Source organism: Rhagoletis pomonella, unplaced genomic scaffold (genome assembly GCF_013731165.1).
Source record: "Rhagoletis pomonella isolate Grant_MI unplaced genomic scaffold, Rhpom_1.0 Rhpom_scaffold_00008, whole genome shotgun sequence".
In the NCBI taxonomy this organism is placed as follows: domain Eukaryota; kingdom Metazoa; phylum Arthropoda; class Insecta; order Diptera; family Tephritidae; genus Rhagoletis; species Rhagoletis pomonella.
In genome coordinates this window covers 24848582-24874038 of record NW_023458562.1, presented here as the reverse complement: position 1 = coordinate 24874038, position 25457 = coordinate 24848582, and the positions used below count along the sequence as shown (strand labels likewise).

The 25457-nt window shown below is 36.4% G+C and overlaps 1 protein-coding gene across 3 annotated transcripts in view; it reads right to left on the bottom strand.

Annotated features, from left to right (window-relative positions):
- Window positions 1-21719, bottom strand: part of LOC118744498 — a 34494-nt gene extending 12775 nt beyond the window's left edge. For 2 of the 3 annotated variants that reach the window (XM_036477542.1, XM_036477543.1), the window contains exons 1-4: window positions 21581-21719; window positions 10102-10766; window positions 1631-1801; window positions 454-1556 (exon numbers count right to left, since the gene is read on the bottom strand). In XM_036477542.1, the coding sequence (XP_036333435.1) occupies window positions 1276-1556; window positions 1631-1801; window positions 10102-10159 (510 nt within the window). In that variant the 5' untranslated portion in view covers window positions 10160-10766; window positions 21581-21719 and the 3' untranslated portion in view covers window positions 454-1275. The remainder of the gene's footprint in view (window positions 1-453; window positions 1557-1630; window positions 1802-10101; window positions 10767-21580) is intronic. The other variant, XM_036477544.1, reaches the window with a different exon arrangement.
- Between the last annotated feature and the right edge of the window lie 3738 nt (window positions 21720-25457).

The window sequence follows — 25457 nt, the reverse complement described above, 5'->3', positions numbered from 1 at the left end:
TGTGTTATGAGGAAGAGAAAAGGGTAGTATGTGCCACTGTGAAGCCATTACTAGGCCTAGACTTCGCTTCCTAGGACCACTGTACCTAGAAATGCATGAACTAAATAAGCACTCAGCACCAACCAACCAAATACAAGTTAATTGCAATATATCGGCCTTGGGTTGTACTCCTGCTCCTCTAAATAACGAACTAAACATATATGTTGGCAATTTCCGGTAATTAAATGATAAACAAAGGCTACTTATGCTGGATTTCCACTTTAAATGGCAAAAATGACAAATGACAGAGTCGGTCATTAAAAAATAATCGTGTCATTACATTAAAAAAATAATCATTAAGATCATTTCCACATGGCATTTTTTTAAATGGCAGACATTTTTTGTCATTTCAATGCCTAGTGGAAATTCGGCATTATGATTTGTCCGACTTCAATTATAAGCTGCTGAACATACCTGTTCGTTAACAGTAAAACATTTGTAGCAATCCGTTGTATTTCCGCATGCATGATAAAAAAATTGCATACTTTTAGGTGTTTTACGCAAAGACTTGATTGCGAATTGTTTACTTTTTGAATGTTGAGTGCAAATGCTGAGAAAGAAGTTGAAAAATACTGCTTGTTTGCTTTTGGTAGTATTCGACTATGAGAAAATTATTTCTTAATTAATTTTCTCTGTTACCGTTACGCTTTTGGATGGATTAATGAGCTATTAAATGTATCGATTTATCAAAATATTGCAAATAAATTTTTCGCTGTCACTCCAATGAATCGTAATTAAAACTGATTTACATAGTAATTTTATGCGACCGAGGCAAACTCAATGCAACCCTCTGCGCTTCCGTCTACAAAACTTAAATATTTTTTCCGCACTTAATTTCATTTAAATCTTGTCTCAACTCTCCATTTAGGCTCCTCGTATTCCGCATAATGTAGGCTGCTCTTCAGCAATTCCACGCCTTCACCAACTTCACCAATTGTTTAATAGGCTACCTTTTTAATTTTAGTAAGCAGCCGCTGGTCTTAAGACGCTCTTTGGTTTTGTGTTTTTTTTGCGACATCTGTATTATATTTTATTCCAGTTGTGTATGTGTGTGTTTGGTATTTTTTTGCATCAGTGTTGGCAAATTCAACTCAAAATTAAAAAGAAATTAACTAAACGACGTCTCATCTTAAATTTCCGTCTTACACATATACACATATGTATGCACTTATTTTATATATATGTATTTATACGAGTATATGTATGTATGTGTTTAGGTTTTTCTATAACTCGTATTTATGAATTTTGCACAGCGCCAATAGTATTGATATTGAAATGACTCGAAAATGTTGCAAACCAAACAAAGAACGCAGCTAATGTGTAGGGCAATGCGGATAGGATGGGATGATTGTTGTTCTGATACAATGTGGAGGCGGCATGATTGCAGAGTTCGGCTGTGCACGCACAATAGATGGCCTGCACGTCATGTGTGCCGGAGCGTTTCAAGCAAAGGCCGTCATCGGTACGTTCATCGGGTATGTAGCCACAGCCGCGTACCACGCGCACTTTGCCATAGACTGGGAGAGGAGAGTGTGGAAGAAATTTGGTTTTAATTAATAACGTTTCCGTCACTCCACGTAACATTACTCACCCTTTTGTGTGGTCTTGCGGCACAGCACTGGCTTGGAGTATTTGTCCTTGAGATGCTCTAGCGGCTCCTGCTGGGTGCAGTTAACCTTACCAAGGGTATATGGCTCAAAGGGATCACCACAATTGGGATCGTAGGCGCTGTTGCAGTCGTAACACATCAGCGCGGTGGTTGCTGGAAAAATATAAGCATACGAGGCATATTGAGGTTTTGATTAATACTGATTCGAGTAAAAATATGTATATTAATATATTGTCGCTACCATGTCAAACTATCGAAATTGAAAATAAGTATTTTTCAGGAGAGCAAAAAAACTGTTGTAAAAAAACCATATTACTCTTAATTTTTTAAATTTAGACCATCAATAATTTCCACAATTTCAAAATATGTAAAACTAAATATATTTTCAAATAAACTGATAGCTCATTTATTGCAATCGCATAAAAATTATCGAAATTCGGCGACTTTTCTTAAATACGGCCTTGAATTTATATTGTTCACGTGCCGGACTTTCATATTTTTGGAGCTGTTAAAAGTAAGCAACTCGTTTCGTCAGTTTCTCATTATCTCGTTAATTGTTATAATGTAATTGTAATTGTAATTGTATAATGTAATTGTATAATGTAATAAATTATATTTTGTCGTATTTTTACTCTTCTTTCTCTACATTTTTAGTACACATCTAAGCAAGTTAGGATTTTCTGCTTTTCACCACGTGGAAAAGCATCTCATCTTCCATCCGAATCAACCAAAAAGTGAAAATTGATTTTTTGACACCTAAGCCCCCTTTCCGTAGACCAGGTCACATATGTTTTTTTTTTTACTTTACCTAATAAAAAAACCCAACAAACCAAGTCCGACAATACATTATTATATACCATTTTAAGGACCTATATTCTCTTTTGTTAGATCTTTGAAATCGTATTTTCTGACCTAAATGGGCTGGTCGCGACCCCTAAATGATGTGACATTTGCACACTATGACTCGTTAGAGATTCTCAGCCAAACACAAAGTTGGCGTTAGGTTTACGTTTTTAATTAACTTATATAGCATTAGCAGACGCTTACTCGCCCATAATAAAGAAAAAAATTTTGAAGGATAAAAGGAATTCTATGAGATAATTTTACGTAACCAAATTGTGCAATGAAATCAAGTAGCCCTAGCCAGTAACTAAATTAATTAATTAAATACAGCTTATACACTTGCATATACATATGTATAAGTATTATGTAACTAAGTAACAACATGTCCTCAATAACCCATATCAGTTTACAATTAGTTACATACATACATACACATGGGCGTAGCCAGGTAGGGGCAAATTTTTGCCTAGTTATTCAAAAATAGTACCAGGAAATGCTTGCTCGATAATTTCGAAAAATTACACAGAATATTCTGTAGTTAAGTTTAACTAATGATTTAACTATACTTTAAAATAGATAAGTTAACGGCCCTTAAATTTATTTAATATTAATATTATTTTTTATTTATTACACGGTGTGACAAAAAAAAATCAAGTAATATATTTAACATAAACGAATATAACAGCATAAAAAATCTGCATAATCAAAATGTTCAATACGTCCTCATATTTATATGTACATCCATATTTATATAATTTAAGAGAAGATATTTCTCTGCAAAGCAACGATTATAAATTGTTAGTTTACCTTACAAAAATGCGGAGGAATATTGCAGAGTACACGAAAAAGTAATTTTTTTTATTTTGAATAACGTCTGGTCCGGCTACTTGGTTTACTATACAGGTAAGTAGAGCTATGAATTTAAAAAATACATCAGGGTTTAGTTGAGATATTCGCCTTTGACCACTATGTTCTGTACATTTTGCAGTACTGCAAAGCTTTTTTAGCTCACTACGTCCGGATATTTATATCCATGAATCCTCTGGGTAGCGGCCGAACACTAGCTTGGGGAAGGTACCTCTGCCCGGCTGGTTGATGTCCTAGGGAAAATAAAGGCTGACGTCACCGCCATCTATGAAATACGATGGACGGGGCGAGGAAGGTATGCGTTAAGCCTTGCGACGTCTACTGCAGTTGCTACGTAAAGAAACGCAAGCCGGTGTTGGATTTGTGGTGGGAGAGAGACCGGCGTTCACTCTAGTGGACGAAAGTCTAGTCACAATCCGAATCAAAGTGAGATTCTTCAACATCTCGCTCATATGTGCCAATGCCCCGATGGAAGAGAAGGGCGAGGCATCCAAGGATCTCTTATCTTAGAGCGCTGTCCCCGTTACGTATAAAAATTGTTCGTGTCGATTTAAATGCCGAGGTGGGAAACGAAGGGATCTTAGGCGCCAGTGTCGGAAAATTCAGCTTCCACATAGATACGGCTTGCTGAGGCTGATCGAGTTCGTTGGGGCCCGAAACTTGGCAGTATGTAGTATTGGGTTCTAGGATAAAAAGATCCATCAAGCTACATGGGTGTCTCCAGATCGGAAACCAAATCGAGCATGTTGTGATAGACGGAAGGCATGCTTCCAGTGTTTTAGATATACATACGTGCAAGGTAAGTTCAACATCGAATCGCTGCAATCAAAACAGACGGCCAATGGATACGCCGCTCGACTCTCACACCTGCTGTGAGAGAGCACTCTTCAACAAACCGACATACGCGAGCAGTCGAACCACATTTCCCGCTCATTACTGGTACGATGAGGAGTGTCGAGAAGCTGCAGAGAAAAATGCTTGAATGGTCAAGACTCCTGTAGGAATAACCATGGCGACCTAGTGACCACTGTCCAGAAGGTACTCAAATAATTGAGGGAACACTTTTCGACCCTTTTGTAGGGCAGAAGCACTGAAAGAAGTGGAGAAGACGAACCCGAGTCCCCAGTCGATGACGATGGAGTCGATATCCCAGCGCCTGACTATGACGAGGTACGAATAGCGATTATGCTGATGAAAAGTAACAAAGCTGCTTCAGATGACGGATTGTCAGCTGAGCTAATTCAATTACGATGGCAAGGAGCTAATAAGGTGCATTCCCGACGACTGGAATTCAAGTGCGCTCTGCCTAATCCACAAAAAAGGCGGCCCGCGATGTGTGCCAACTACCGCGGGATCAGCCTTCTAAGCATAGGTTGCAAGGTCTTATCGAATGTATTATGTGAAAGACTGAATACCACCGTCAACGAACTGATTGGGCCTTATCAGTGTGGCTTTATGCCTGACAAATCCACCATAGATCAGGTATTCACAATACGCCAAATCTTGGAAAAGACTCGCGAGAATAGGATCGACACACACCATCTATTCGTCGATTTCAAAGCCACTTGCGACAGCACTAAGAGGAGTTGCCTATACGCTGCTAATTCTGAATTTGGCATCCCCTCAAAACTCATAGAGTTGTGTAAAATGACGTTGAGAAACTACCAGCTCTGCCAGAATTGCTTTCGATACTTCCTCCTCGTAAAATAAACAAGTGCAGTAAAAAATTAACTATTTAAATCGACAAATAGTTTTATATCAACTTTTGTGAACTTCTATTTATGTGTTCTTATACAACATATTTAGCTCTATTGGTTACACTAATTTTAAGCTATAATAGACAATTTTTTAGTAAGTAAGTTATTGGTTGTGAAATTTTATTTTTTTGTATAGGCCCCCCTAAATTTCGTTCTGGCTACGCCCTTGTACATACATAAGCATGTACGTAATTACTCACGCTTTTATTTCTTAAGGCCTTAAGGCGAAACTATAAGCAAATAAATATTACATACATGGCAAATGGCACTTTTGGGATACAGTGTCAATTTCGAATCTTAATTTAATTTTCCATCATAGGCCTATTTCTTTTTGCACAGAAAATCAGCAACTTTTTCAGCTCTGTCATCGAATTCAACTTCAACTGATTGCTAAAAATAGACAGCCACATTGCAACTTGTCTTGTAATAGTTGGAAGACCTACTTTACAATAGTGAAAGCCATTGAGTGTAATCTTGATGGGATCCCAAGCGCCGCGTTGTGTTCGATTTTCATTTGCTATTTTTATATACAATAGTTACTCGGCGTTGCGCTTCCTCGACTTACTTAAGTGCATAAATTTGTATGCGCATATGCTGCCAAGTATATGTATTTTTGATGGTATCATACATAGGTACATATATGGACTTTTTTCTTTTGAAATTGGTTTTGCATCCTCACAGAGGAGAACCATATGAATAAGTAGAAATGCTCATAAATACATGCATCTGATTAGGATTGTTACTGAAAAGTGAACATTTAAAAATGGACAGGAAATGAAAATCTCAAACGAAAGACGTTTTTTGAAAAATTCATATCAAAAAGTATCACAAATTATAGAGAATCTATCTTAAAGTACTCAGTAAACTATTCCGTCTAAAATTTCCAAGCCTCTGCAACCAAAATGTCCCGCGTTGCTTAGGGAAATACTCGTACCCTGTTTCCTCAACCCAAAACAGGATCTTTACCGCGAATGCCGTGCAACGGTAATGCAGCTTTGAATATGTTGCAAAACGAAGAGCCCCCGTTCCCGTTGGCATCCCAAATGTGGTTCTAAAGCGGACTATTAAAGAAGACGCAGTGCAGATATGCTTAGAGCAGAGCTGCTTTCCAGACATGTGGAAAGTGTGGAATCTAGTGCTGCTACCGAAACCGGGAAAATCGCCTGGTTTACCTGGATCATATCGACTGATATGCCTATTCGACACCAAGGTGGATTCTAGGGAGGATTATTCTCAATCGTCTTCTTCTCTTCACTGAAAGCGACAACGGCTTATCGCAACGCAGACGGGATCCGAAAAAAGTGGCCAACCACAGCAGCAATAAAAAAGGATGTGGAAACTGCAAAAGATGCAATCTCTGACAAGTGCTGGAAAGGAGATAGAAAGAAATACTGCGCCATAGTCACACGTCATGTCAAAAATGTGTTCACCACCGCGTAATGGGAACAGATTGTGAGATCACTCATGACTATTCAACATCATCCATAGCTACCACAGCGGACGGGTTCTTTTGTGTAATCGAGAGGAAGGGAAAAACGTATGAAATAACAGCGAGAGTGCCACAAGGTTCGGTGCTTCGTCCGACGCTATGGACTATTGTGTACGACAGAGTCCTTCGCTTGCATTTTTACACTGGCGTCAGTATACTGATGACGTAGCACTGCTGATCGTAGCTAAACAAATCACCCAGGTAGAAAGCAAAGAAACCGTTACAATTGGCACATAATAGATTGGTTGAAAAGGATTGACCTTTTTCTAGCCGTGGACAAAACGGAGGCAATGCCGATGAGCAGGCGCAAAAATCCAGAATTAGCAACATGGGAAAGGCACGAAATCATATAATCACGTCGGATACGCTGTATGGGTGTGATAATTGATTGATAGGCTTAACTTTGGAGCGCACGCTGAATATGTAAAGAAGAAGGCTCTCAAAATGCATACTGAGCTTTGAAGGATGCTACCTAATGTTGGAGGGCCAAGAGGCAGTTGGAGGCTTGTGCCTACAAGGGTGGTAAATTCCACCCTCCTGTACGCAGCGCAAGTCTGGGTTGAATCCTTAAAGGTCAAGACGAGCCGTAAACTCTACAGCTCCCTGCAACGATTGCTCGCACTTAGAGTTGCGTGTGTGCGTATAAGACGACATCGGAAGAAGCTGCATTGGTGGTTGCAAACATGGTACCCTGCCAGCTGAGGAATCATCACATATAGCCGAGCGTAAAGAAAATCATCCGCGCGCACTATCAAAGAAAAACAGGTCGAATTCCTTTTGAGACAGCCTGGAAATAGAGGAAGGACAGCGGCATTCCTGATTTAGGAAAATCAGTTCAGCGCACACCTGGTCAAGACAATTTCCATTTGACGCAGTTCTTGACAGCACACGCTATTTACCGTGCCCAGTCTGTAACGTTAAAGACGACAATTGATGCTATCCAACGAAACTGGAAAAAACTCAAGCCCGCAAAATATCGTTAACACTATGCTCGCATAAGAGCGAAATCGGAATAATATTGCAGACATGATTGCCCACCTGTTTATGCGCTTATGGTTGAGGGAAGATGACGACAGGCGCCGCAGTAGATGCCACTTCACTTACAGCATCGGAACTGAACTGATTATCTTAGTGCTCACACCGCTTTCCGACGCAATACTTTACGTTAGTACCCGGGGAAGGATGGTGCAGGACGGTAGGAGGTTTAGTTCGGTTAAAGTCCCACACTGATGCCATACAGGCTTCCGATTCTTTCTCCTCGTAAAAAAAGTACAATACATAATAACAATTTACATTTTCTCCTTAGACTTTTAAGTTATATATCGTATCTTTGTTGCAAGAGTGTCATAATCAAAAAACCAAACAAAAAATCACCGCCGCCTCTTCTTCTATTGTCAAGTCAATTTGTCAAATTTTGGACTTGAAGCGGAACACTGTTGTGGTATGGGAAGAAGTCAAGCCAGTTTATTCAAAACTTAATTTGCTTTTCAACACATATTCCGACTTGAAACCACGGAAAGTCTGCTTTATAAATCCGATAGACTGTTACTAAATATTCGCATACGTTTCACAGCTTCTCAATAATATGAGGCAACCCTTTGCCAAATATATTCGAGATACAGCTTTTCTAAGCCTCTTGACATCCATTTTTTAATATAATTTTCAAATAAATAACTACCTTAATTGAAGTAGGATTTGATTTTTTTTAAAGGTGGCAGCCCTCATCCATGAGTAGGTAATGATTTTATATATCTCCATACCAAGTTCCAGTAATCTATCAAAAATATTTCCTGAGAAATGCAGTATGAAAAATTCCGATTGTATGGCAGGTGCCACGCCTCCTTGTCTATCCTATATTTTAAGTTGAGATAAAAGACACCAGTGTAAAAAATTTCATGATAATCGGTTGAGTAGTTAAAGCGTGAAAGCTTAGCAACCAAACAAACTCACTTTATTATTATTATTATTATACTGAAAAATGTTCCACTGCAGAAAATTACTTAAAAAATAAAAGGAAACCTGAACAAAAATATTTCACTGGTTTTTATTGTTGTAGCAGCTTACTAAACTATCTCTAAATCACGGAATGGACTAAATGTTCTCCTCATTCCCATCTGAGGAAAAGGCCAACGCCGATGGTTCGGGCCGTAGGGATGGGGTTGTTAGATGAGCTGCTGCATATAAAGAAATGGTTAGTGTCGTCTTATTGAAATTGGACTGAACAGTTTAACCTGTTACAATATCCCAAATGGAGTTGTGATAAAGTATCGCCAGCCTTACAAAGCTTTTCGTGTGCGATAGGTGGCCTTGGTCTCCGATGTTGGAATTCAAAGGTGAGAGTTGCCGAAGGGGTTGATTGTTACTCAATAAATGGCTTGTATATAATGGAGAATAATTGTATAGACATACTCGAATTTTATCCCGACAAAAGATTGTTGTTTTATCGATCTAATCAAGGCGAATTTATGCAAGGTGGTGTTACTAGAATTCGCCGAATTGTTTGTTGTATTTTGGGGTACTTCTTGCCGTCATAGTGCGTATAATTTGTTGTTGTAATTTTTGTTTTTCAACCGATACCACCTTGTATTTATTCGTCCTGGATCTAATCTTGTTGAGATCAGTGAACTCCATTAAGTGCCATTTTTCTCTCATTTTTAACCGGCTTCCGAAAAAGGAGTAGGTTATTAGTTCGTCGGAATATTTTTTTTTGTATGTATGTATGTTACCGCATAACTTTCTTCCTCTTTTTGCAACGGAAAGGTAGTGTCTCAGAGTGTCCCATACTAATTTGGTTTAGATCCGATCATTGTATCAAGAAATATATATATATATATATTTTTTTTTTTATTGAGTGGTTTTTTTTGCCAAAAATTACTTATTTTTTTTTGCATAGTCTCCAGTGTGCCAAAAAAGCAAATATCCATTTAAAAAACGCTGAAGAAATGCTGAAGATTTTCATGTATTAAAATTCCTTAAGGCAGTACGGGTTTCTTAAGAAATTTGCTACGCTTTCTACTACGGTTTTCTAAAGCTTTTTGTTAAAAACAGTACAAGGCAACCCGTGTTTGCAACAGAAGTATATGCCCGTTTCATTATATCAGACGTCAAAATTCCTTCGACGGTACTATTCACACAAACGAAATGATGGCAATTTTCGCTTGACAGTTTCCTTAGGAGCTGAAAACTAAAATTTACTTGTAATCCAAAATACTTCAAACTTATTTTGCCGTATTGATTTCTAAATTAAAGCATACCTATTTTAAGCAGTCATATCGTAATTCTGGCCATAAGTTCGGATTAACTGCAAGTGTTAATATGGAGAAAATATGTGCAAAATAAAACCAGTTCATCCGTTTTTTTTTCTTTTAATTTGAAGACATAGAACCGGCTTTTTTCAAATCGCCATTATTCGAATAACTCGAAAACCGGGTTCCGAATAACGGAGCACCCTAATAAATATGAATGTATGCACATTTATTTAAAAAATATGTACTTACCTTGCAAACAGCATAGCATGCCTAACATCAGCAATGTTCGCTCCAGCAGTGGTGACATCTTTTTATACAACACAAAAATCGATTTAATCACAACAACAAACAGCAACGAGTAGGTACAACAAAATTTGTTGGTGAGGAATAAAAACAAAGCGATTGTTGGTTGTGCCTCTGACGCTGCTCTTGCTTTGGTTTTGGTTGTGGGTTTTTACTTTTTTGCTCGGTAGTTTACTTCAAGAGTTTTTAGTTCGATTTGCTAGCTTGTAAGCTTTTTTGCTTGTCGTTATTGTTCTTTTTTTTTTTATTCTACTTATGCTTTTTTCTTGCTTGCTGTGCACTCTTTTTGAATGCTGCTGTTGCTGTTGCCTGCTGCTGTTTGCTCTTTACTTTTCGCTTAATTATCGACGCTCGACTGTGCAACACACGCTAAAATAGATCCACAAATCGGGGCTCGCCTCACACACAGGTACAACGTTGGACTGTTAGCCTCGCAGGCTTATTTGCTGCTGCTTAGCTGGTTAGCTGATTCTTCTGCTACTGCTGCAACTGACTCACTAACTCACTGACACACGACGGACGTTACACACTGTCTTGCTTGCTAGCTGACTAACTGACTGACTGACTGATTGATTGCTTGACTTTCTGTTATGCCGACATCTCGCACTGGACTGTAAAAAAGATAACGGGAGAACGAAAGAAACTAATCGGTTAAGTCACTTAGAAAAATGTGGGGAAAAAAAGAATGTAGAATAAATTGATAATGGCAATCGACGGAATAAATTCAAACGCAAGTAGGTGACATCGTCCCTCAGAGTGCAGTTGTGCAGGCGGAAGCAGCGATGGATGGATCTGCGGGTGGCGCACACACTCCCGGGCGTATATGTAGACCAGCTGGGCGTAAGGAGGAAGCGTGCCCATTATGACATCCAGTGCTCGTTCACAATGACGCTTTGTTGTTGTTCATGCACAGTACCAACTGCACACTAGCCGTGCCTGACGAATGTTTGTGGCACAAAGTAATTGGCCTAATCCACTTTTGTGTGCTGCGGTTGCGGGCTGCAAACTGCGGGCTGAGTGCCAAGAAATGTCAAGCAATCATGTCTTCCTCATTCGCTACATTTGCTTATACATACGTATTTTTTTTTGTAATATCTTTATACCCGAGCGCACTTGTGCACAAGGGTATATTAATTTTGTTCACATAACGGTTGTTTGTAACAGCCAAAACGAATCGAGATAGATATAGACAAATGTATACATAAATGATCAGGATGAAAAAAGAAATCGATTAAGCCATGTCTGTCTGTCCGTCCGTCTGTCCGTCTGTCCGTCTGTCCGTCTGTCCGTGTACACGATAACTCGAGCAAAAATTGAGATATCTTAACGAAATTTGGTATGTAGGTTTCCCTTAATCCAAGGTGGGTTGGTATTGAAAATGGGCGAAATCGGACTTTAACCACGCCCACTTCCCATATAACGGTAATTTCCAGAAATACGAAAACTGCGATATTTTAGTAACTACTAAAGATAATTCACTCAAAATTGATATTTATAATAAGTTTTAAACGAAAAATAAGAATATTATAAATTTTTGGAAAATGGGCGTAGCCACGCCCACTTATGGTTATATGCATATATCTTGGTAACCGCTGCACCAATTTCTTCCAAACTTGGCACAGTTGTTGGCCTTCGCACAACATACTAAACGGCCGAAAATTTTTAAAATCGCTCAATAACCACGCCTACTTCCCATATAACGGTAATTTTCAGAAATACGAAAACTGCGATATTTTAGTAACTACTGGAGATTATTCGCTCAAATTTGATATTTACAATAATTTTTCGACGAAAAATAAGAATATTATAAATTTTTGGAAAATGGGCGTAGCCACGCCCACTTATGGTTACATGTGTATATCTTCGTAACCGCTGCACCAATTTCTTCCAAACTTGGCACAGTTGTTGGCCCTGGTACAGCATACCAAATGGCCGAAACTTTTTAAAATCGGACAATAACCACGCCCACATCCCATATAACGGTAATTTAGAGAAATACAAAATCTTCGATAAATCAGTAAATATTGAAGCTAATTTATTCAAAATTGATACTTGCAACAATTCTTTACCAAGAAATACGTTTATGGTAAAATTTTGGAAAATGGGCATGGCACCGCCCACTTATGATCACATATATGTATATCGGTAACCGTTCTACCAATTTGTACCAAACTCGGTGTGGTTATTGTGCTTGCCACATATAAGCAAAACGTTGAAAATTATTGAAATCGGACTAAAATAACGGCCGCTTCTCATATAACGGTAAATTTCAGAAATGCTTGAAACTTCAATATTTCGAAATTGAAGGACGCTAATTTACTCAAAATTGATACACCCCGGCTTACCATCTAGCGGAAGGTTTCGGAAAGGTGAAAAAACATATTTAATACTTGCGCCGGGTATTTAATGTTCGGCTCCGCCCGAACTTAGACTTTCTTACTTGTTTTTTTTAATTTATTACATGATTTATATTAAACGCGGCGCGCTGTTGTTATTTTTAGTTGATTGCACTATTTGCGCAGACATGCTTACGTATTATCCGACACATGTGTGCAATTTTATTGAAATCGTTGCACTTTTCACTCGATTAGTGAAAATTAACAAAATTTTCATTTAATGTTTCGCAAAAATTATCATATACACATACAAACCGACATACATACATATGTGCATGCGCTGCAATATCGAAACTCTATTCACACTCACGCTCATTGCATTCTCTGTGCCTCTTCGACAGGACAGCTTGCATTTGAGGCAAATGAAAATGGACTCTCTCTTTCATTCATGCACAACTTGTGGTTGTGTGCCGGGCGCTATACTCGTATGAGTATCGAATTGAATCGAATGGAGAGGGAGTGAAATGAAAACGAATGCCGCGATGTTGATGATGTGATGATGTACCTTTGATGGCGCTCACGTTGCGCAGGAACGTTTTGCTGCTACTGCGGTGTTGGGCTTGCATTTTGCATAATCTTCGGCAAACAGCAATGGAAAAGACAACGACTTATGTACATGCATATGTTCATATGTATATAATAAATAGATAGATAGAGCATGTAAGTGCATAGGCTTGTGTCAGAGGGGTTGGTCGCATGTTCGACGGCAAGGGCAGCGATATAGGAAGTGGATTTGACAGTATGTAGTTGATAGGTGGGCGGTGTGTGCTTGGCAAACTCACGTTGCTAAAATGAATATGTCCATATTTATGTACATATGTACGGTATGTATGTGTATATAAATTTGTATGTATGTTTGTACAAACGCAAATGTATTTCGCACAATACCTATATGCAACGATGACGTTATGAACGACCCAAATAATACGGATCGAAGCGGTGAAAAAATATTACAAAACAAAACTGATTGATGGGATGTTAATACCAATGAGTGTGTGTACATACTTTCTGTGAATAGAATTGAGCAAGAGAACTTTCTGTAACAACACAAATTAAGGCAATATAATTCTTCTTAAATATGTTGCATCTTTCTTGAAGCTATAGTATTAGCTGTCACATTAGGCAATATAAAAAATGAAGGCCTTTGTGCTGCCTAAGAGGAGCTTCTCTTGATTTGTTTACTAATCGGTTAATAATCCCGATAGTCATATGTTTCCATCTACTTAGCTTAACATATCATAAGACATCATAACATAACACAGGTTTGAGCGATTTAAATTGATCAAATCGCATATGATTTAAATTGTGGTGAGGTGAGGTTAGGTGAGGTTGAAGTTAGCTAAGGTGAGTTGTGGTGAGATGAGATGAGGTGTAACTAAGTGATAGCTGAAAAACAAGCATATGCAAAGGCGGCCGTGTTTCTTTTTTGCTTTCAAAGTTTTAAAAGAAAACAACATAAACAGGAATAATTTTTTATTTTGAAAAAAAAATTTGGGGATTTTTTTAAATCCGGCTTGAAACAAATTAATTTATAATAACCTCTCTTTGTTTTACATTTATATTTGTTATCATTTCCTCATTTCTAAATATGGTTAGGTTTTTCTAAATATGGTCACCCAAATTATAAAGGCAACCAAATAGTATCAGCTGTTTTCGGTACCGCTCTAATTCTGTTTAAGTAGGCGAAATAGCTGGGCGAACGGTGAACGACAGGATCTCCCAATGCGGCGAAGTTTGGCGTTCGCCGGTTTTGCATTCAAGCATGAGTTGAGATGAGGTGAGTTAAGGTGAGGTGAAGTGAAGTGAAATGAAGTAAAATGAGGCCAGCAATACTCTCTCTCTCTCTCTCTATGTTCCTATCTTCATCTTTTTTCTTTATCATTCTCTTTATTTTTATCTTTAGCCTTATCTTCACAAAAAGTGTTACAAGAATTATATTAACAGGGTTCGACTCAATATAGTTTTTAATCCCAAATCATTTAATGCCTTTGTGAACACAAAGCGTAAGATTAACGGCTATCCCTCAACATTGAAGTTAAATGACTTAGTCTACAGTGACAAAAATATTATTGCCGATATGTTTGCTGGTTTCTTCGAGTCAAACTACTCTGCTATTTCTACATCTTCGCAACCAAATTCGAATCTATTTAGCCCATTTATCGTTTGATTGCATCCGAATTCCATCGATAACTGTTGAGGATATCATTTGAGTTGTTAGAAAATTTCTTATTCAGGTGGCCCAGACGATATACCCACCAGTGTCCTTAAAAGTTGTGCAGAGTATTTGTATAATCCTCTGACAAATATTTTTAATGCTTCCCTAAAACAGGGTGTCTTCCCATCTCCCTGGAAGGATTCGTTTATCTTATCTTGCCACTTTATAAAAATGGAAGTAGGACTAACATCGTAAACTATAGAGCAATTGCGAAGCTTTGTGCTATTCCTAAAATTTTTGAGGCAAGCGTTTCACACTCTATTACTTCTGCTGTTTATCTATCGCAACACGGTTTTCGCAAAGGTAATTTTCTTGAATTCACCACTTATGTGTCTAATGGGTTTAAATGCAATCTCAGAACGGGCCTGATTTACACTGATTTCGGCAAGGCATTTGATAAATTATCACATTCAACCTTTATATATAAACTTCATCGAATTATTTTGCCTCCTATTCTTCTCAGAAGGCTTTCTTCTTAATTAGTAGATAGGAAATAAAGAGTAATTTTTAAAAATTGCACAAACTTAGACTGGAGACTAGGGCTCGCCAGCTACCCAACTTGCTACTTTATATTGTTATTAAAAATGAATATGTATAATTAGTTTACTCTATAAAATATAACACATACTTAAATATCTATATGTACCTTTTTATCTCATTGGTCTGTAAGAACACATTTTTCTGTATACTATTAAATTAAGTCTCACGAGTTGTTTTTTTAGTGTCATTCTCTTCTCTCGGCAAAAAAAGCTAAAGCATTATTCTTACATTTATTTCAATCAATGGTGTGCTCGAAATAACTAAAATAAAAAATAAATCAAGTATTTGAATAATTTTAACGAATTTTAGCCTTAAACGTTTATTTAGTCGAAAAAGTACCGAAATTACTATTTTTCATATTTTTCTTTAAATAACTTTTGGGAAGTTTTCAAATAAAATGTTTATATTAGAGGCAATGGACGTAAGCATCAAATACAACATATCTGTGAATTTTCTAGTGTTTACCACGAAATTAAAAATGGCAGCATGCAGAATATCTGTCGTAGCTATTTTGTAATTTTTGATTCATATTTCGATTTTTTTTTTAATTGTAATAATTTTAATAATTTTAGATGCTCCAAAATGTTAAAATTAAACGAGGAAAATGTTCTTCTTGCCAAAACAAACGAATATAATAACATTAGTCTGTCCCCAAATGAAAAAAAGTTACATTGAGTTTAAAAAAGATTACTATGACTTGAGAAACTAAAATTACATTTTTTAAATTTTTATTGGCAAACTCGAAATTCATATGTATGTTTGTGTATAAAGAATACTGTGTAAAAAGCTTAAATGCCAATATTTAATTACTTTTTAACAATATGACTTTTAATTTAAGGCGTGCCAGTAAACGTCTCAGATGACTGCGTATGGCGCTACGGGGCGTATACGTTACATACGCATCTATGGGTATTTGGCAGGCATGGACAGCAGTGGCAGAACTCCATAAGCATGTGTAAAACTTTTGCACTTGCTTATGGAGTTCTGCTTGCGCCGCCCACCACTTTACCACTAATAAAAGGTTATCTTACAAATTCCTTTTTAAATTACTTGTTTTTATATTGGTCTTTATCCTTTCCTTAAATCGCTGATAAACACGTTTAATTTCATTTAATTTCATAAGCATATATTTAAGAGGAATTTCCGTCCTCACCGTTACTGTAGTATTCACCACGTTTATTTTTTAATTCACTTATTGAAAAAATATAAAAAAACGGTTTGAATAGCGCAAATGATTCTATGCATACAGTTTCAAAAGACATTCCCCATATAGCAATAGATATGACATGTATGTATATACAAGTTTGTAAGTACGTGAAAAATGCCGCTGCTAGGAGCGCCCTGAGGCTTTGGGCGCCTAAAAGGCTGTGTCCTGCGACACAGTGGTATTCCTGGAAATGAGAAAGCGGACAACTTCGATAGAAAGTGATCTGAGATAAGCCTGCAAACCTGCGCCTGCGATAATGGTGTTCAAAATTTGAGAAAATGAATTTGAATCAACTTGAACACCTGCGGTGTATCGCGTTCACTCTGGCCACTGATTGATGAACGAAGAACATGGGGTGAGCTGAGGCTCTCAACATCTAACAGAAATACAAAGGGGACACTGAACCATTGGCCACATGGCCGTCATTTTCCGAGTGTATTTCTGCCATGAAAAACAGCTTCTGATAAAAATACAATCGCTGTTCGGAGTCCGCGTAAAACTGTAGGTGCATCCATTTTGAGTCACAACATGAAGCGCACGCCACGAAGGAGAAGCTGCGCCAAACACCAACATTTTGCGTAAGACCCAATCTATTATTTCTTATCAGGGAACGGGTTTTTAGGAACTAAAATCCTAAAAAAGACAAAATAAAATAGCGAAATAGGCAGGAAAAGGCACTAGAAATAACAAAAAAAGGCAAAAGAAGGCTCTAAAAAAGTTAAAAACTGAAAAATAACTCTGGTTTACAGGAAAAATATTCAACGGACGCCACTATCCAAATCCGATATAGAATTGCTCGCTGATTCCGAGAATCGAGTTAAATTTTTATTCTATGGATAAGTCTTCGAGATGTTTTCAGGTATACGTGGCGTATGAGTAACATTCTTTCCTGGTCATTTTTCATAACAAAAATCTTTGCGCATTTTCATATGACTACTTATTACTTCTTTATTTATCCTTCGAATTTCTTCGTTATCAACTTGTTTTTTTTTTTGGAACGTTTGAAACTTTTATATTATCAGGAATAAGGGTTTTCTCTTCGCTATAATCACTTTTTAAAGGTACAATAGGCAAAATATGCAAATATTTTGAAAAAGGCAACCTCAAATGTGTATATTTGAAACCAGGGAAAGCTAAGTCGTGGACATTCCTAATCGAATATACTCTATCTCTTTAGCAGAAAAAAGGTAATTTCCATAAAATCCGTCCCCTGTTTATTATTATTATTATTATTATTATTATTACAATGGGCCTACATTACATATGTGCATCCGAGTGAACTCTTACCAGAGCTGTCCACAATAAACATCTTATGAGAGGAAACTGGTTAAGCTGGACAAAAATGTATCGCGGGTGTACTCAATGGACTTTTTGCAACCCCACAGTCCACAGTAAGTGGTTAGTTAGTGATTAATTGGATTAATTTCACCATGAAGGCGATAAACGATAGTTCTTTTGTAATGGAGTTGTACAATGAAAGTATTTTCCAACTTTAAAGGCCTTCAATTGACAACCTTATTTCTGATTGCGAAAAAGTTATTCCCCCTACGATTTTGCGCCCTACCACAGAACGAACATTTTGAGTTTGGAGTATTTGATTGACTCAATGACTTAACGTATTAAAGAAATAATTTTGTAAAAGGCAGCTCAACGAAGTACCAAGAACTCTTAATGTCCAATACCAAGCAATCGGAAATAGATTCTATCCATTTCAATATTTTTCCTAAATCGTAAAAATTACTAGGCCAAAACTTTGCATTTTTAAATTAAAGAACGTTGTAGTATGTCCTTAAAATCTAAATAAGTGCTTTACATTGGCTTAGGAGCATATATTTCTCGGACAATAAATGCGGATTTTCTGAATAACTACGTTGAAGTACTTCTCGTCGTATCCCCACTTTGTGTTTTTTAATTTCATCAAAATTGGATCATAAATACAGATTTTCTGAATATCTCGACTCATACGCCACCTCGGCCGATGTCCGTGCCAGGGGTCTAAGGAGCATACTGTCCAAATTTCATTTACATATTTGTATATATAAATTTTGGGGATCAAACTATTGCTTGGCCGAGCTTCTAATCCAACTTGTGATGTGCGCCCTGTTGTTATGACACAGATAGAGGGAGCTGCAATTTTACTGTTGGAAGAAAAACTTTTAATAATTTTAGATGTTACTCAGAACAGTGATCGGAACCCGGGTACTACGGAGTGATAGTTCGTACCTCTAAGCATTCGGAAAACAACGGCCTTTACGACATAAGAATTGCATTGAAATTGGTTTGTAAAAAGGAATAATAACCTACTAACTGTTTGTCATGATTTGGATCACACGATTGGCGTTCCAATTTAAGCCAATTTTTTTTTTTGCTCGAATGCCCAATCGTGTGACCCGGCCTTTATGCAATTTTAAACTGGTCTTTGATTGTGCGGCTGGTGCTGATGTATGTAAATAACTATTTGATATTTCGTCTACGATCCCAATTTTTAACCAACGTTTAAAAAACTTTTGAAAACGTCAAACATGGAATAGCTATTATGTAAGACCACAACATTAATTACGATATTCACCAAAAAAATTTAGTTTTTCTATTTTTAACTGTAAAACAGGTGAAAGCAAATATTAAATATTGCTGTATAAGGACTTGAACATGTTTACCTATGTGTTTATTCATATACATATATCGTCGTTTAAAGTACAAAACCGCGTATCACTCATATTTCAAAACGGTTCTCTTCTTTATAAAACAATCGCATTTCTGGCTAGTATATTTCAGGACGAATTAATAAGGCTTTTGTGTTGCAAATCCATATTTGGGCAAAAAAATGTCAGTTACGCGGTTTTGCAGAACAACGATACGCGATTTTGTACTTCAAACGATGATATACATGTGTATGTGTGTACTTTAACGTGAACGGTCTAATAAAATGTCATGGCATTTTATATTATGAACAATTCAATTCGAAAATATTGTATATAGCACGGTATTCACCATACCTAATATATACAATTGTACATAAATGAGTATATACATACACATATACAAAGGTGTAGGCACACCTGAACTGTTGAGTTCATTTCAGCTGAGTAAAGCTCTTTTCAGACATATTTGATATGTCCGCGTTTAAAATTGTTGTTGCGCGCTTCTTTATGGGTGGGAAATTGATTTTATTAACAGTTATTAGTGGGTTGCCTAGCAAGTGAATGAGCACATGAACTAACATACAAATGCGTGCAAAGTTATGAAACATATAATGGGTGCGAATGTGTAGAGAGGAAGGAAAGGGGTATGTGTAATGACAGCCAACTTTGACACACACACACACACACGCGCACACACACACACACACACACACACACACACACACACGGAAATGCTGCGCTCAATTGTTAGAAGTATTCATTAAGACAGCGCGAAAGGAAGAATGGCAGTTGCGTGACAGCACCGTTAACAGTAATGAATGGAAAGTAACTGTAATATTTTACTAATGGCCAAGGATGCCATCGGAATGAAATGTTTGGCAGAAGCAGAGTTTTAAGCAGTGTTTAAGCGCTGTTTACACTCGCATTTTTTTATTTTAAACTTTTCAATATTATTACGCTTATTATTTTTAGAATGGCCTTTCATTATTTTTCTCCAAATTTTACCAAACTCTCACTCTCCCATTTGGCAGCAGCAGTGCTGCTTCTACTTTCTGCAGCACTCCAATCAGCCGTTACTGTCTCTTTGTCTCTTAACAGTTAGCTGATGTTGTTGTTCTTCTTCTTATTCTTAGTACGCTGTGTGTTTCATTGTGCCCTGTATCTTTGACATGACACTTCTGGTTGTCTTTGTTGGTGGTGCGGTTTGTTGTTGGCGCATTGCAATTCGTTTGAAAATTCAATAACTGACCTAGTTAAGCCCCAAATACTTAGTTGCTTGCTTGCGTTACTCCGAAAACCGAAAAACTGACAAACGAGCGCCTCTACTGACTGCTTTACTGGTAACGCTTCTCTTACTGGAATCAGACTCGCAGCAGATTCGTATTCGCACGAGCATTGGAGCAATCGTAACTGTAACAATGTACAAGCAGTAAACGAGCGAGCGAATTTTCCAAAAAAAAAACATCAAAAAACCTAAAACTTCAGCTCTTCTTACCCATTTGAAAGGATTCGCACTTTTCAGCTGTGTTCGGTTTATTCGATGAAATTTTTCTTTGCAATGCACTACTTGGTATTAAATTTTTTCAAAGAAGTTTTTTTTCAATTCCAAGCACACTTTTTTCTAATGTAATACAGCCGCTTTTTGTCACTTGCAGCTTTGCGCATAAGAATTCACCGAACATAACTTATGTAACAGCTACCAATTAGTGTGGAATGGTGCTTAATAGGTTTGCGTGTGTGCGTTAGTGCGCGCGTTGAGGGAAGGTGTATGTATGGCATGTGATGGGGGCCCGCCAACCATACAAATATCGATTGAAATGTTGGCTTATGACAACCAAACTGAGAAACAATAAAATCAAACTTGGTGGCGATTTTCAAGTATTAAATAAAAGAAGTTTAAAATTACATAAAAATTCACCAAACGTTTCAATTTCGGGGTATTAACATATTTGCATTATGTACTTATTTAAAATCGTGCGCTGCTCCAATTTCAAATCACTTTTCGCACTTTTGCTTCATTCATATACATATGTACATATAGAACTTTCATAACTTTGAAAATTTTCGCAGAGATTGCACAATTTTTCCATGCCCTTATTGGCATTGATATGTCTGTTCGCTAGACTTTTTTCTTCTGCACCAATTACATATGAATTTTATTTTTATTTTTTGACACAGCTGCTTGCCGTTCTCCGCTCCAATAGCCAACACCGTCGTTGCACTCTACATTTGCCGAATTGACCACCAAAAATCATAGAAAAAGGTTGCAAATTTTTTAATCGATTTTCTACATCCGCCTGCTAATTGCTTTTGAACTTCCTTTCATTCGATTGCCATGCTTTTTATTGAACATATTTTTTCTGAATATATTCATTTATTTTAAACAAATAAAATTTTTAAATATCTTTTCTTTTTAGATATTTACGTAAGAGACAGTCTCCTATTTAGCTCGCACCCGGACAACGAAGTAAAAACGTTTATTCGATATGACAACAGCAGAAATACACGGCTTAAACATCCAGCAAGGTCGTTACGTGATTGGATACGAAAACACTGGCGGGCAGTCAGCAAACGAGCAAGCGAGCGAGCAGCGTGCAGATAGGCCAGGCAAGAGCAGCAGCAACAGCAATCGATATTTGCGCACAGGGTTGTATGCGAATGGCGCGAGTCATTGAATAAATTTCCTCTACAGTTAGCTTGTGTCTTCCGGTCGACATGGCGTATGCGGCTTAGAGTGACTAGCAACCAGCGCCTGAATGCTTACTATAATTTTCTTATTAATCAGTCGTTAAGCGATGGTTTTTGTTATGATTCTCTGCAATTCTATTAAAAAAGTTCTTTTAAATTTAAACTACATATTTAAGAAAAAAATTTCAAACACATTTTTTTAATTAAATTTTTTAATTTTTAAAATTTTACTCAACAAAATAAGATAATAAAATTAAACTTAAAAAAAAATGCAATACTTAAAAAAATAAAATAAAATAAAATAGTAATAAATAAGAAATGAAAATGAAAATTAAATAAACTGCAAATAAATAAAATAAAATCCAATAAAAAACAAGATAATTTAAAATTGTAATACAGTGAAATAAAAAAAGGGAAAATAAGAAAATATAATGTTTGTTCAAAATTTTTTTGGAATATTATACGGGTACATTTTTCCAAAGAAATTAAGTTTTAATTATAGTTGTTCTATGACTTTTTAGCATGAGTTTTGAGTAGCGACCATAACGGTTATTACCTTGATAATAAAAATTATAATTTAACAGTTAAAACTTGTTCGTAATACCTTTTCAATCCAATTTAATCATTCGATAAAAGATAAGCCGTACTTTTGTTTCTCTTTATTTTTCGATCATACTATATACACATAACCGTTATTTTCAGTTTTAATTTTTTTCTTCTTAATGGTTTTGTAACGGCCAGAAAAAACCGAAGTCTTCATTATAGTGATTAAAAACGATCGAAAAAATAAAAATAACGATTATTTATGATTGCAAAATTACAATCACAAAAAAAACGATATTATTTGACCGAAAGAATAAAAATCCAAATTTTACGTTTACTGTTAATCGAAGCAAAAAATCAAAAGAAAATGATTTCGCAAGGATCAAAAAATAGTAAAAAGTATGGTATTTAATGATTATTTTCAGACCCTGGATTTAAGTTTAAACAAACACTAAATTTGACGGAAGTGTTAGATGTACTTTTTATTATTTAACCATTTTCAATACGTTTGGTTTGCGTAAAAAAAAAAATAAGTTAGTCACACGTAATTTTGCACAAATATCCTTTTTTGAGATTTTGTACTAAATTAAAATCGGCTTTGTTGTCATGTTCACAGTTTTGTTTTAGCCTGTAAATTACAGTTTTATAGACAAGCTTACGGGTCTTTATATTACTTTATAGCACAAAGTACAGTTTTTTCAGATTTTCAGATGTAAACGTATAAATTAAAATATCTCTTCAAATTTTTTGGAAATAAATTTTGGAACATCACTGCTATTTATCTGGCACACTTTATATGTATTATTTCACTATGGAGCTTTTTAAAAAATTGCATATAACTCCGTTGTTTTTAAAATTAAAATTTTTATTAGGTTAGGGTCTTTGTGAATAAAGGTCCCGATATGTATTAAAGATGCTCGCAAGCTCAGTCCAAAACCATAGATGGGTTTCAGATACCTTTAATGCTACATACTTACATCACATTGATTTTTTCTTCTGTATTGGATTCCTTATAAAATAATGTGTCAATATATATAAATCTTCTGCTAGGAGCACATCTCGAATTGAAGAACATACTCCTAATTTTCGGGAGCTGTAATTTTCCAAATAGTATACTCCAAGTCAACTTCTAATTTCTAATTAGCGAAATTAAAATAAAATATAAAATCTAATATTGCGTATTTTTTTTATAGGTATTCTTCCTTCGTAAAACTTACTGATCACCACTTTCATAGAAATATGTCAAAAATACCTTTCCTTGCATTCCTTCCGATTAAATTTGTTTTTCCACAGCAACACCAATAACCGACCTTTCAGTCGGTGATTCATACCGGCCATTAAAGAGACGGAAGTGAATGCGAGTGAAGAGCAAATTCAAAACTGTAGCAGAGAATTTTAGCGACTAATCGAAACTCTTAAATGTGCAGCCGTTGCATAGGTGTGTGGGCAGCTGCAACGCTCGCGTGCAGCAGTCTTCGTGTAATAATAGCGACGTTGTGGCGCTTTAAATTTCTTGACGCTGCATTTTTACATTGCACGAATTCTTTGTACAACTATCCATTTGTCCACCCATCACTTGTTACTTACATATGTACGTATGTACCTAGTTAGATAGCAGAAGCCATAAACCATTCCACCAAAGTCAAAGTGCAAAATAATGGTTTTGTTGTTGTTGGTCAATTTTCGTTTAGACTTCAAATTTTTAAATATCAATTCTGAAGTGGTTCGGAAATATCAGCCCAGATTTGAGTCCGGTGGAAAACTGCTGGGATATTCTCGAAAAGCATGTGAACAAGAAGAGAAAACTTTTCAATAAACCCCATAAATCAAACGGTTCCTCTATGTGCTTGGAAAGGAAGCCTTCGAAATAGGAATATAAAATTTAAAAAAGTATGATCTTTTAAAAGAAACGTACCGATTTTTTTTACAAAGTTCGTATAGTTCAACGTTCGATTTTGTTCAAAATGCGCCATAGATTTTTCGTAGAGTAGTTGCTTTTAGTTGGTATCGTCCACGTTTTTGCACGAGATTGATAGGACATTTGAAGAGTTACATTTTTTTATTAATCGCAGGAGTTATCTGGCTTTCAGTTGTCTACCGAGCCCAAATTAGCCCCTATTAGCTATAGGGTTAAATTATATTGGGTCCTAAGCGAAGACTTTTTATGTCTTTTCATTGCAAAATACCTGGCCGTATCCTCCTGATTCCTTCTCTAAGTTGGAAAAAGTTGCGATGACTGATATTTGAGCCAAGGATATCCATATCGGCGATTTGCTACAAATGATTTATATAGAAAAATTCTGCCAATTTAGAAGAAGCTGAAGGTTGTGATCAATGCACTTTTAAACACAGCGTCATCGAGGCTGCTTCAATATCAATAGGAACTTTCAATTCGGCAACAAGGGCGTGTCTCGAATTCGATGCGCTGTGAAAATGGTGGCTTTCAGGGATATTCAGTTAATTCGTCTATAACACGTTAAATGCAACATTAACTGATTCCGAGGTAATTAGAGAAAACGGCGGGATGTTCCGTCTTGAGATCCAAGCTACGTCGCTAAACATGAGTCTGCGTTGCCCTTCAGCAAACGCATAGCCAGCGTGGTTATTTTAGAGTGTGAAAAATTACCATATATATATATCGTCTTTTAAAGAACCCGACCTGGTCTTTAAACTCTTTAATGGCCTCGTTATTTCGTAGTAGAACTATTGGGCTAGATTTCAAGCTCTCATGAGTAACGTTTTTCCACGCACCTTTTATACTTCTTTCAAGGGTGTTTTATTGTTTCTTTTATTCTGATATTGCTCTATTATAAAACGCCTCGCAACTAACTGCAGAATTTCTACATATGTACTAGAGGGCTGTATGAATTCATTCAAAACGGCTTTTGAATTATTCATATACAATGAGTTTGGCCTAAAATTTTTTGGAATTTGATTGAATGCCTGTTCTGATATATGTGTCGACATTAGAATATTCAAACAAAGTGAAAATAAATTGAATTGAAATAAATGACAATTTTTTTTTTGAATATTCAAAATAAATTTTTTCTGTGCACATATGTACAAATATA